Source organism: Rhinichthys klamathensis, unplaced genomic scaffold, assembly GCF_029890125.1.
Source record: "Rhinichthys klamathensis goyatoka isolate OS25496 unplaced genomic scaffold, OSU_Roscu_1.1 h1tg000027l_1, whole genome shotgun sequence".
Lineage (NCBI taxonomy): Eukaryota > Metazoa > Chordata > Actinopteri > Cypriniformes > Leuciscidae > Rhinichthys > Rhinichthys klamathensis.
In genome coordinates, this window is record NW_026606577.1 from 2,395,048 (window position 1) to 2,408,372 (window position 13,325).

The window sequence follows — 13,325 nt, forward strand, 5'->3', positions numbered from 1 at the left end:
AAAAGTAATCCATATGACTCCAGTGGGTTAATAAATGCCTTCTGAAGTGAAGTGATGGGTTTTTGTAAGAAAAATATCCATATTTAAAAACTTCGTGAACTATAATCACTGGCTTTCAGCAACGGCCGTAAGCGCGTTGTGCAGAGTTCACACTGCACGATTTTCAAAGTAGTCGGGTCACTGTTCTTTTCACACTGCACGGCTATCTGGGGTAGCATTCAGTTGCTGCTGTGTTCACACAGCAAGATGGATCGGCGACAGGGGTTTCACACTGCATGACTTTACAAAAGAAAGATTTGCCGACAACTTCTGTCTGGTCCGCAAACTACGTTTCACAACCAAACACACGCGAGAGGTGATAAGGAAATAACGCAAGATCACGCGAGCGTTAGACCGGAGTTCTCGCGCGAGACTGAAATTAAAAATGATAGCCTGCAAGAAGATTGTGATCCAAATTGTCTGTGCACTGATTTGCAGCGAAAAGGAGAAAAAAAAAACAGATTATGCAATTAAAATACTGATATTCTGGTCTATAACTCCTCCCCGATCATCCCGCTGCCCTGAATCTTGCTCTCTCATTGGCTGTTGGTCATCGCCGATCTACGATTCTCTCAGATCGCGTCTTTGATAATTCACACTGCGTGATTGTCACTCGCGTGAATGAGCACCGATTTGCCTATGATTTCAGGCATTTATCAGCGATCTCACAAAAACGAAAATCAGGCCTAAAATGGTTCAGTGTGAACTCGGCATTAGGGTGACCTCCGACTGGACGTATGACGTAGGCGTAGCGTAAGCTTAGGTGAGAATTGACGAACACGGAAGTGCAGAGGATAGAGCGAAACAAAACGCAGGTCACGAAAAAGAAGTATTAAACAAGAAGTTTTAAAGAAAATTGTCAGAGGATTTCGATATAAGAAAAGAGGAGCTTATATCAGGTCAGAGGTCACCCTTCCGCTGGAACTCGACTCTCTCGTGAACGCGCGAACGGCTGAAGCCAGTGGTTATAGCTTATAACAGTTTAAATATGATTTTTTCTTCTTTTTTTTACAAAAACCCATCACTTCGTGTGGATTACTTTCATGATAGATGGATGCGCTTTTTGGAGCTTCAAAATCCCGGGACACTATTCAATGCTAAACTATTCCTTTAATGAAAAACTTGAATAATGTGGAAACCATCAAGCCGGACAAGGTTGACGCAACAAAATAATTCACAATTTGGTTCCGATCACCATAGATGGTGTGGTGCTGCTGATCAACTGCCTGTTATTTCTCAGCACTGAAGCCATGTGTTTGCGGCCATTCTCTTAGTTACTTGTCTGATTTCAGGGTCGAATTCCAGTTGATGAGGTCCTACGAAGAAATACACACGTCCTAGACAAAAATAAAGAAAAATATTGAAAGGTGTGAAAATATTGCCTCAGTTTGGCTTAAAATTGCTGGTTAAAATATAGAAAAACTCATTGTTTTTCTCTGGGAAAAAAAGGCACTATATATCATGACTTATATTATTTGCAGATTTGGGTCACAGAATATTTTTTTTAAAGAAAGTTTTACTCATGGTGTATTTTTTTTGTGGAATAATTAAACAATAAAGATAAAAATATATACAATTCTTTTTCACTATCATCACATTTCTTTATTTTTCTTACGCTTCAGTATCAAACATGCATTTGAAAAAAATCTATCTACTGTATATTGCAAAACAATTTTTATTTTTATAATTTTGCAGTTAAAATAACACAAAATTCTTATAACAAGATACATTTTATTTCATAAAGAAAAGATAGTAAGGGAAAAAATACAATATGTAGCCTGCTGATTTGGGTCACTGTGGATTTTTCTTATATCGAATTTATATAGATGCAAACTCAGGATTGCATCTGAATTGTGAAATATAAACCATTACATTTTTTTTTTTTTTTTGCAGAAACTCAGGGTCCGTTTGCACAACATTAATGTACTAAATATGGGAACGTTTTTCCTTTGTGTTTTTTTGCGTACAGACGACACCGTTGTCAAAACGATCCCTGTTCACACCGATCCGCAAAATATCCACGTAATACGCATGTGCACGAAGTCACCTTTTTCACAAATTGCTATTTTTTTAGTTTACACGGAGACGGTCACGGTATTGAACCTCATTCTCAGTTTGCCTTTTCAGGCCCCCAAAACGCTGTTGTCGTGTAAATGAACGGCCAAAAATGTGTAGAAACGGTCACTAAGGTTTTTAAATTGCAAATTAAATTTGTCACGGTGAGTTTGTGTGGGATTGGTTCCACAGGTGATACCAACCATTATGGGCCACTGCAGCATCTACAGGAGAGTCAATTCCTGGCCATTCATGAGCGATAGGCTTGGGAAAGCCTTCCATCATCTGTCCTGCATCTTCATTAAACCTTCACAAAGCAGAAAACACAAACACATCCTTCAAATAGAGATTTAAGTGCTTGGCAAAAGCCATTGTTAATTATCAATAGCTGTTAGAGAGAATTTGTTCAATTTCTTGTACCTCCAGCATTCTCCTCCAATGAAGAAATCAGTGAGGCGTGTTTCTCGGAAATACAAGGCCGCATCGATGCTCCCAACAGTGGATGGGAATGTAAATTCTGAGATGTTTCTTGGATAGCCATGCTTTACTTTGAGAGAGCTAACCTCCCAGAATTGAGAGCCTGTGTGAGACACAACATGGAATGAAACTACTAGTTTTAGGTGAAACAGTTCTTTATGATGAAGTTGAGCTATGAACACCTCACCTTTGAAAACTAGCATGCTGTTGTGGTTTGTGTTCTCATAGGCAGCATCTATGTGAGCTGGAAGTTCAGGCCACAAACTTGTGATTAGTGTGATTCCTATTTTCTCAAAGCTGGGATGTACCCGCCAAATAAACCTGCAACAGGCGTATTAGTCAAGTTAGACACAGTAGTAGTGCAACGATTAATGAGTGCTTTTTTTAATGAGAATTTTTTTTTACACATATGGAGCCAGACTAACGTTACCTGTTTTTAAAGAAAACTAGCTCCTGTTGCATGCCTGTCACAGCGTCGAATGACAGCGTAGGATCACATTTATCTGGTGTTTTCGGAGGATGTCTGTCCAAACTTAATGCCCTCTTACCTTTGGAAGTAAAGAAAAGGTAAACATACAAAGCGTTTTTTCCATTCCACTGCGCTACTTTTTATTTGAATGTAAACGCGGTTGATTGACTTGCTTGACCGTTGCGCTGGCGTATTTTGCAGCAGCATCTCTCGCGCATGACAGGGTTCTAAAAACGCGGCGCTAAATTTAAAAAGCGCATCTCTAGGCCTTGCATTTTTTTCATTCCACTAATCTGTGCCTCACAGTGCAAAGAAAGCGCATTCTCTGTGAATGGCCTCTCTCCAACTAACTAATAGCAACTCTAGGCTACTAACCGAACTACTTTTTTATGTCGGCTTGACTCGGATATTTTCAAAGTAATGTGGCTTTAGTAACAAGCTAACATTACTTCGCTGCAACTTATGAGCCAAACAAAAAATTTATTTTCGTTTGTGAATTAAGATTTTAAGTGAACGAATCGTTCTAGTTGACTTCCATGCATGCACTGATTCATATTTCGGTCACTGGCGGGTGCTGAGCGTGTGCATCACCACAATTTAAAATTAGGTTATTTATTATAGGCTGTTATTTTGTAGTCGTGTTCTATATTTGTAGATACACATCATTTTTAATACAGAATTAAAAGTTTTTCTTTTCTTTTGAGAATAAAGAACTGGCATAACACCTGCATGAAGAATAAATGAACAAAAGATCAATTCTTTTGGATGAATCACAATCCCATCAAATGTATCTTTTGAAATTTGATTCATTCTAGAGAATGGATTTGTTCAGACGGTTCATGACTCGATTAAATAAATTAGTTTTGATTTGACTTTAGCATACATTTTCTGTACTCATTTTCAGAACAGTATAGCTAGTGTCTAATTTAACAACTGTCTACACATACTACATCTTAACTTAACAGTTTCCCAACACTGAAAATAGAGATGCATGTTCTTGCATTTCTTTTTGAATATCTCAAGTGTGACAGAATATTCCCAGACATACCATACCATACATTTCCTGTATATCTTTGACGTCCTGGAAAGACAGCTGCAAAACAGAGTGCAAGCCAAAATTATAGGCCGGGAACATGATGGCTCCAGGATCTGATGAATGTGGAAGGCCGAGAGCATGTCCAAACTCATGCACCGCCACAGCGAGGAGGTTACAGCCTTAAGGAGATGCACAGGTTTCATCACCCGTCATGTAAGCACAGAAAACATTTTGAGTATACATTAACAAAGCAGAAACCTGTCAATTGTGGACTCTTAGTGTATAGCTCAAATCTGCAATTTACTAAGCAAATGCATTAACATGATTGTGTCAGAGCTTCAAACGCACAAGTAACATTGACACGAGTCATGTGAAAGGGCATTCCACCTTTACTTCTATCAGTGAACAAAAGATGTTGCAACTGTCTTCTTCCTTTATTACCAGTGGCATTTGTTGTCCAGGCCTCTTCATCATCGAAGTGCACATCACCACCAATGCCAGGCCCAGGGAAGAAGGCATGCGCCAGGATGCCTCCCTCACCATCAAATGGTGACCCATCTTCATGATCTGCCATAAGTGCCACACGACACGTTAGTGTTCTGAGTTCCCATTCTCTCCCTCTCTATATATATATACACAGGTCCTTCTCAAAAAATTAGCATATTGTGATAAAGTTCATTATTTTCCATAATGTAATGATAAAAATTAAACTTTCATATATTTTAGATTCATTGCACACCAACTGAAATATTTCAGGTCTTTTATTGTTTTAATACTGATGATTTTGGCATACAGCTCATGAAAACCCAAAATTCCTCTCAAAAAATTAGCATATCATGAAAAGGGTCTCTAAACGACCTATTAACCTAATCATCTGAATCAACTAATTAACTCTAAACACCTGCAAAAGATTCCTGAGGCTTTTAAAAACTCCCAGCCTGTTTCATTACTCAAAACCGCAATCATGGGTAAGACTGCCAACCTGACTGCTGTCCAGAAGGCCATCATTGACACCCTCAAGCAAGAGGGTAAGACAGAAAGAAATTTCTGAACAAATAGGCTGTTCCCAGAGTGCTGTATCAAGGCACCTCAGTGGGAAGTATGTGGGAAGGAAAAAGTGTGGCAAAAAACGCTGCACAACGAGAAGAGGTGACCGGACCCTGAGGAAGATTGTGGAGAAGGACCGATTCCAGACCTTGGGGGACCTGCGGAAGCAGTGGATTGAGTCTGGAGTAGAAACATCCAGAGCCACCGTGCACAGGCGTGTGCAGGAAATGGACTACAGGTGCCGCATTCCCCAGGTCAAGCCACTTTTGAACCAGAAACAGCGGCAGAAGCGCCTGACCTGGGCTACAGAGAAGCAGCACTGGACTGTTGCTCAGTTTTGCATGTCATTCGGAAATCAAGGTGCCAGAGTCTGGAGGAAGACTGGGGAGAAGGAAATGCCAAAATGCCTGAAGTCCAGTGTCAAGTACCCACAGTCAGTGATGGTCTGATGTCAGCTGCTGGTGTTGGTGCACTGTGTTTTATCAAGGGCAGGGTCAATGCAGCTAGCTATCAGGAGATTTTGGAGCACTTCATGCTTCTATCTGCTGAAAAGCTTTATGGAGATGAAGATTTTATTTTTCAGCACGACCTGGCACCTGCTCACAGTGCCAAAACCACTGGTAAATGGTTTACTGACCATGGTATTACTGTGCTCAATTGGCCTGCCAACTCTCCTGACCTGAACCCCATAGAGAATCTGTGGGATATTGTGAAGAGAAAGTTGAGAGACGCAAGACCCAACACTCTGGATGAGCTTAAGGCCGCTATCGAAGCATCCTGGGCCTCCATAACACCTCAGCAGTGCCACAGGCTGATTGCCTCCATGCCACGCCGCATTGAAGCAGTCATTTCTGCAAAAGGATTCCCGACCAAGTATTGACTATTGAGTGCATAACTGAACATAATAATTTGAAGGTTGACTTTTTTTTTTGTATTAAAAAAACTTCTTTTATTGGTCGGATGAAATATGCTAATTTTTTGAGACAGGAATTTTGGGTTTTCATGAGCTGTATGCCAAAATCATCAGTATTAAAACAATAAAAGACCTGAAATATTTCAGTTGGTGTGCAATGAATCTAAAATATATGAAAGTTTAAGTTTTATCATTACATTATGGAAAATATTGAACTTTATCACAATATGCTAATTTTTTGAGAAGGACCTGTATATATATACAGTATATATGTGTATATGTACATATACACAGACACGCACACACACACACACACACACACACACACACACACACACACACACACACACACACACACACACACACACACACACACACACACATATTATGTAAACACAAACTGTTATGTTAGATGCGATTAATCGATTTGACAGCACTAGTTTTTATTAATGTTCTTTAAAATAATAATTATATTAAAATAAAATAGTTCTTAATATGTAAATGAATTTTATATTTTAAAGATATGCATCTACACACATGTATACACAATGTATTAATACATTAATATTAAATACACAAAAAAACTCATACATAATTTGTATATCTAATACGTTGTATTTTGTTATCTGATAAAGATTATTTTTGTTATCTTCAGACAATTTTACACGTGGCTTCAGTTTTCAAATAGCCAGAGTATAACTCCTTTAATAGCGCCACTATTTTTAGTTTTACTGTTGTAAAATTGTGTTAATATGCGAGTCCATTGTAACTAAATGACACAAATATTCTGAGAGCTTTATACACGTTTGAAGGAGATCCCACAATGATTTTACAGCTGTACTATTAACTTTATCAACTACTTTATTTTTAATTTAGGGTTACACTCCCTGAAAACACACACATATACACACACACGTTGGGTTTCCATGTTTTATGGGGACTTTTTCCACAGACATAATGATTTTTATACTGTACTACAAACTGTATACTCTATCCCCTAACCCTACCCATCACAGAAAACTTTCTGCATTTTTACATTTTCAAAAAACTTTCCTTAGTATGATTTATAAGCTGTTTTTTTCATGGGGGCAAAGAAAAATCCCCAATAGGGACAAGGATTTAGGATATTTTGTCCCCAAAACAAAGGGTTTATCAGAACCACACACACACACACATACATATGACTATTACTCAGCTCCATAATTTTGAAGTTCAGCTTTTCTCCCCCACCTTTGTTATTGAAGGAAATGACGATGTCAGCATCACTCCTTTTCTTTTGTCGGAATTTCAAGGGCACTGCTTGAGCCCAAAGTTTCCATGCCTGTCTGAATGCTGTCCTGACCTGGGCAACTGTAATCTTTGAGCTGTACTTGGAGATTCTGCGCACAGAAAATATGAAATTATGAGCCATCACGCTGTGGGTTCTGCTGGGAGAGTACACTGAACCTCACCTGTATGTTAGGGTCCTGTTTGTCCATCGCATTGTCTTTCTGAACTGCTCAGCATCAGATAGACCACAGCGAGCTCTTCTCATGGCTGCTACGGTCTGTGGATCCACATCTCCACTCTCTTCCAAGCCAAAGAAGTGTTGCATCTCCCTCAGTTTGACCTGGAACGGGTCAGGCCCTGCTGCACGCCTCCGTCGGCCAGTTACAGGTTTGTAGTTGTAGAATTTTCCCAGATAAACCTGTTTCATCCAAACCCATTTAAGTAAAAAGACATTGCATAAACTCCAAGACAACAAACAAGCCAACTTCAAATCATTTAAGTAAACGAATCACTCTCATTTGCTTCCATGCACTGATTCATTTCATTCACTGAAGTCGCTCCCTTTTGATTCGAATACATGCAAGATGCCGTGACTTGTGCCTGACCATGCACAATTAAAAACATGTCATTTATTGGAATCATTTATTAAGGTTTTACTTGTTGATGTTATCATGTAGGTTTATAAAGTCATGCCCAGCATTTAACACTGGTTGGCAAAATTATAGATCTGATTTCTTGGATTTTGTGTTACTTGAGCCGCAAATCAGCATACTAGAATGATTTCTGAAGGATCACTGGAGTAATGATGCAGAAAATTCAGCTTTGCCGTAACAGGAATAAATGACATTTTAAAATATATTCAAATAGAAAACAGTTCTTTTAATTTGTGAAAATATTTCACAATATTACTATTTTTGATTAAATACATGCAGACTTGAGCATAAGAGACTTTTTTGGCATGCAGGTACTGTAATAGATTTACTATAAAATACAGTGTTATTGTATATTAATACAATATAGTATTTTTTCATGTGGGGTTTTGGTTGTAGCAACCACCCAGAACACCCTAGAAACGCCCAGCAACATATAAGACCACATATTTAAGCTAGTCATGATGTTTAACCACAAAGTCACATGCACCATCATAGGTTCATCGTTCTAGTTGAGATACATTTGGCTTTCGTGGATTCCCCAAATTAAAGCTGAAAGGATTTCAAAACAGTTTGAATTACGTAATATCACTCACAAAGAGTCTGTTGCCCAAAGGGTTTACTGTAATCGTTGCAAGAGTTCCACCACTGTGCAGGAAAGGACATCGCCACATATAAATACCGCTTTTATTTTATGCTGAGAAAACATACCCTTTAGCCAAACTACTCTAAATGTATAGACTTGAAAATAATTTTAAGACAAGCACAGAAACTTTAGTAGTCTGCCCATTCATGTGCACTGTACTACTACATCAGTGTGTTTTGAATCATGCTCTTTCTTTACGCAATTATACACTTATAAAAAGTCACCATCATCGACAGCTCAATGTGTTTACGCAAATCACCACATCCGAATTTTCACACAGCGACACAGCTGTTGTTGATAGACTCGAATAGTGGAAGTTGCCATGATTGCACACTGACTTCCCTTAGTTTGTTAGGATACTGTGGTGAAGCGTAAAGTCACAAATGAATTGTTCTGAAACATCATGTGACATCATATACATCTTCCTGCATTACAAAGCAAAAGATCAAGACTTTATGGATGAAACTGATGGAAATATTCAGTAAAGCTTAATCTGAAAAATTAACCATTCAGCTAATTCATTAACATTTAGCATTTTTTTCTGTTATCATATCCGAATGAATGAATTAGCAGCTTTCCAAACATTCAGAGGAATAACATTTACTGTAGTTGCATAATATGTTTTGCAATTTTACTTAATTATTCAGACCAAGCCTAAAATGGCTAAACACTAAGCTTTTAAGTGTCTTAACCACAAATTATTGGTCAGGGAATTAAATGTAAGCAAATACACTACTTAAAAAGCCATTGCTGTCTAACATCAAAGACAGAATGAATTTTTGGTAGAATATGGGAAGTTGTGTGTGGAGTAATGAATCATAATGAAACATGAGTAAATGCTGATGCTACAGAGCGGTCTTTGAAAATCTGCTGAGAAATATAATAATAAATGCAGCACAGTGAAGCATGGAAGAAGAGTGTCATTGTGTGGGGAGACTTTTTAGCTGCTGGTATTGGTGCGCTACTTCACTGTGAAAAGGCATTTAATGATTTTGACTACAGGAGAATATTGCAGAATGGCTTGCTTCTAGAGAAATGATCAGATGTTATTTATCAACAAGACAATGCTCGTACTCAAATTGCAAAGATAACCAAGAAGTGGCTTGAGAACAAGTCAGCCAGCAGCCATATCACCCTGTAGCCCAAGACTGGTTGCCCACTAAAGCTAAGCAGGGCTGAGCCTGGTTAGTACCTGGATGGGAGACCTCCTGAGAAAACCAGGTTGCTGCTGGAAGAGGTGTTAGTGAGGCCAGTAGGGGGTGCTCACCCTGTGGTCTGTGTGGGTCCTAACGCCCCAGTATAGTGACGGGGACACTATACTGTCAAATAGCACCGTCCTTCGGATGAGACGTTAAACCGAAGCCCTGACTCTCTGTGGTCACAAAAAATCCCAGTGGGCTCTGTCCATCATGGCCTCCTAACCCATATATATACCAATTGGCTTCATCACTCTGTCTCCTCTCCACCAGTAAGCTGGTGTGTGGTGGGCGTTCTGGCGCAATATGGCTGCCGTCGCATCATCCAGGTGATGCTGCACATTGGTGGTGGTTGAGGAGATTCCCCCTTCTATGTAAAGCGCTTTGAGTGCCGAGAAAAGCGCTATATAAACGCAATGAATTATTATTATTATAAGTCCATCGGGCTCATGTTTTGGCCTGGTCAGAGTCCAGATTTGAACCCTATAGTGAATATTTGGTCTTACATTAAACTTAAACAACAAGTGACAAGCCATTTAGATGCTTTTATCTATATAACTTGAAGGAAAGACCTGCAAACACCTGCACATTCAAATAGCAACACTCACAACAAAGCATTGTGCTGGTGCAGTTTTGCACAGACAAGCACCATTCAGAGTTTCTTCTTAAAACTGCATTTGAATATTTTATATATAGGTGGTTTTTCCTTAATTACCTTTGCAAACTCCAGGTGGCCATGGCTGGACAGTCCTACAGTCTGCACCGGGGAGGCGTACAGGACAGCAGACTGCAGCAGAGTGAAGAGACCCAGCCAGAGATTCCCCATGTCTGCTGTGCACTCAACACTCTCAGAGAGAGCTTTATATATGACTGTCCTGACATCCAAACATTAAACAGACTACCTTCATTAAATGCACGCTCAAGTCAAAACAAGCAGCACACTGTGGTTTCTAGCACTGATTATATGGTATAGGAACTATGCAAAAGTTTAAGCCAAAATGGCTATAAAGATTTGGCCCTGCGGTGTTGTGGGGGAGTTTTCGGGGGGTTTTTTTTTGTAAAGTTGTTACAAGCACACAGTGAGGAATCTCTCAATACACTGTGCAGGAACATTACAGGTGTTTTGCTTTTCACTAAAGTTAGGTAATGTGCTTTATTAAATAAATGATCAAAATGCGATATGAGAACATACAAGTTTATAATACCATAAATCAGCGCCATAAAAGCATCTAGTATGTCTGTAAATAGGGCAGAGGTGTAAGGAAATTAATTGCACTTTCCTTATTACTATAGTATTATTTTGGAGAATTTGTACTAAATAATTGACTTACAAATAAATGTTTTAAGGCTTTATTGGCATTGGTTCCATGAAGAAACTTTAGCATCCATAGAACCTTTCCATGCTACAAAGGTTCTTTATAGTGGAAAAAGATTCTTTAGATTACTCAAATGTAAGAAAAAAAGTGAATTGTTCACCAAAAGCTACTTGAGGTTCCAAAAATTGTTATTCTATTGCATTGCTGAAACAACAACAACTGTATTTTAGTGTAATAGTGGAACTTATGCTCAATTAAATAAGCTGCGTTTCCACCGAAAAACGATTTGTCCCAGGAACTTTTTTCCCAGGAGCTTTTTTCCCCCTGTTGCTGTCTGCGTTTCCATCGAGGTCTAAAGTACCGTGGAGATTAGGCAAATTAGTCCGGTGAGTGACGTAGGACTGCGCGCTACTTTACAGTTCCCGCTGGATTTCACCTTCTGAATTTAAGCTAAAAAAAAGCCTGAACCTCGTCGTCGTTCCATCTGTCGTATTTTTTTTAACTCCATTGTTGATTCGAATAGCAAACAACTCTTACTGCACGCAACGCAACAGATTTTAAAAAATGGTGGACGGAATAAAATGCGGCATGAACTCAACCAATCAGCATGTTCAGCGCCCAAGTCCCACCCCCAAAAGTTCCTGAACTTGGAAAAAGTACTACCTCGCAAGCAGGGACTTTCTGAGGGAGAAATTTTTACCCGGAACTTCATTTAGAAACACACAGAGTACCACCCCAAAGTCCCTAGTTCCTGGGGACATTATGCACATTAATTATGAACCTGTATACAGTAGTTCTTAGTCCTCAGGGAGGAATGAAAAAAGTAGTAGTTACTGATTAGCTAACAACCAATTTAATTGTGCACTATTACTTACTAATTCATTATCCAAAGTTTCTTGTTAGTTGATAGTAGTTACTAGAGTGTTAATAATGCGTTACTCATTTGTTCATGTGTAGTTATTCATTAATGACGGAACAGTATTCTGAAGTGTTACCAAATGTTTGTTTTTTTATCTGACTGTGACTGTTATCGCCATATGTTTAACTTTGTCTTTTTGGTTCCTCCAGGATGCAAACCAACAACGTTGTCAGAGTGAATTGCAAAGATTTGAAGAACACCTTTTACATTTCAGACGATTTTGTAATGTGGTGAGAGATAACAAGCTTTAACATTGTTAATACCATTAATACTTTTCCCTCTGAAAGTTATTTTCAATAGGAATATAATAAGTGTATGATTGTATCGTATGGGGTATAAAAATAACTGTTTTAGTTCCTTTGTCATTGCTGGCCTTTGTCAATTTGCCAATGGTTTGTCTTCCTTCAGTTGCCAAGAAATTTGATCTTCAAATTGGATGTTAAAGTCTTTGATGACTCGAAGACAGAGGTTGATGAGGAAGCATTCGAATATCTGCTGACACGACCGGACGTTGAGTCCTAGAAATCTTCATCCCAGACACAGCAAGTCTTGATGGTATATTGTTTGACATGCTTATCAAGTTTTGTTTATTATCAGCAATATTCACCAATTTCCATATGCTAATTTGTCTATTGGACTAATTCTCAATAGCTGTATAGCATGCTATCAAAGTAGTATGAACAGATCAATCAGACCATTGATATGGTTTATATTGAAGATTCTTTAAGCTCAAACTCATAATTAGCAGATACTGAGGGCACGTCAGGACGCCATCTTTCCCAAGTAAGGATCTCCAATCTTGCCATCTATATAAAATGACTTAAATAATAAAGATATTTGAAACTATATACACTTGTCATCTCTGCTCAATATTGCACAGACTGATCTCATGAAATGGCGTATGTATGACACGCCAATTCGTATTTCCATTTTTGGCGTGCTATCAACACGCATATCCTGAGAAAACCAGGTTGCTGCTGGAAGAGGTGTTAGTGAGGCCAGTAGGGGGTGCTCACCCTGTGGTCTGTGTGGGTCCTAACGCCCCAGTATAGTGACGGGGACACTATACTGTCAAATAGCACCGTCCTTCGGATGAGACGTTAAACCGAGGCCCTGACTCTCTGTGGTCACAAAAAATCATGTTTATCACACACACATATTTATCAACGCCGTTGACTTAACGTTATATTACTGTATATATAAATATATGACCTACCCCAACCCCGTCCCTAAACCTACCCGTCAATGGGGTTAATACCATTTATGAGTCTTCCCCTACCATCCTAGGAAAAA

General features: G+C 38.9%; 1 protein-coding gene and 1 pseudogene across 1 annotated transcript; one reads left to right on the plus strand and one right to left on the minus strand.

Moving 5' to 3' along the window:
- Positions 1 to 1,275: 1,275 nt before the first annotated feature.
- Positions 1,276 to 10,632, minus strand: LOC130078792 (matrix metalloproteinase-18). The gene is made up of 10 exons (XM_056244469.1): positions 10,513 to 10,632; positions 7,488 to 7,723; positions 7,267 to 7,415; positions 4,518 to 4,643; positions 4,094 to 4,255; positions 3,002 to 3,119; positions 2,759 to 2,892; positions 2,515 to 2,674; positions 2,298 to 2,401; positions 1,276 to 1,376 (listed from the first exon to the last, which is right to left on the minus strand). The coding sequence occupies exons 1-10, from the start codon at positions 10,621 to 10,623 to the stop codon at positions 1,276 to 1,278; spliced, it is 1,401 nt and encodes a 466-aa protein (XP_056100444.1). The 5' UTR covers positions 10,624 to 10,632.
- Positions 9,719 to 9,835, plus strand: LOC130079144 (5S ribosomal RNA; annotated as a pseudogene).
- Positions 10,633 to 13,325: the final 2,693 nt, after the last annotated feature.

Bases quoted from the DNA above. Each gene is read 5' to 3' on its own strand.
- LOC130078792 (XM_056244469.1), bottom strand. From the start codon at position 10,623: ATGGGGAATCTCTGGCTGGGTCTCTTCACTCTGCTGCAGTCTGCTGTC. The intron at 4,256-4,517 runs GTAATAAAGGAA...CATCTCCTTAAG, and splicing joins CTGGACAACAAATGCCACTG to GCTGTAACCTCCTCGCTGTG. The intron at 1,377-2,297 runs GTTGGTATCACC...ATTTTTGTCTAG, and splicing joins TGCTGCAGTGGCCCATAATG to GACGTGTGTATTTCTTCGTA.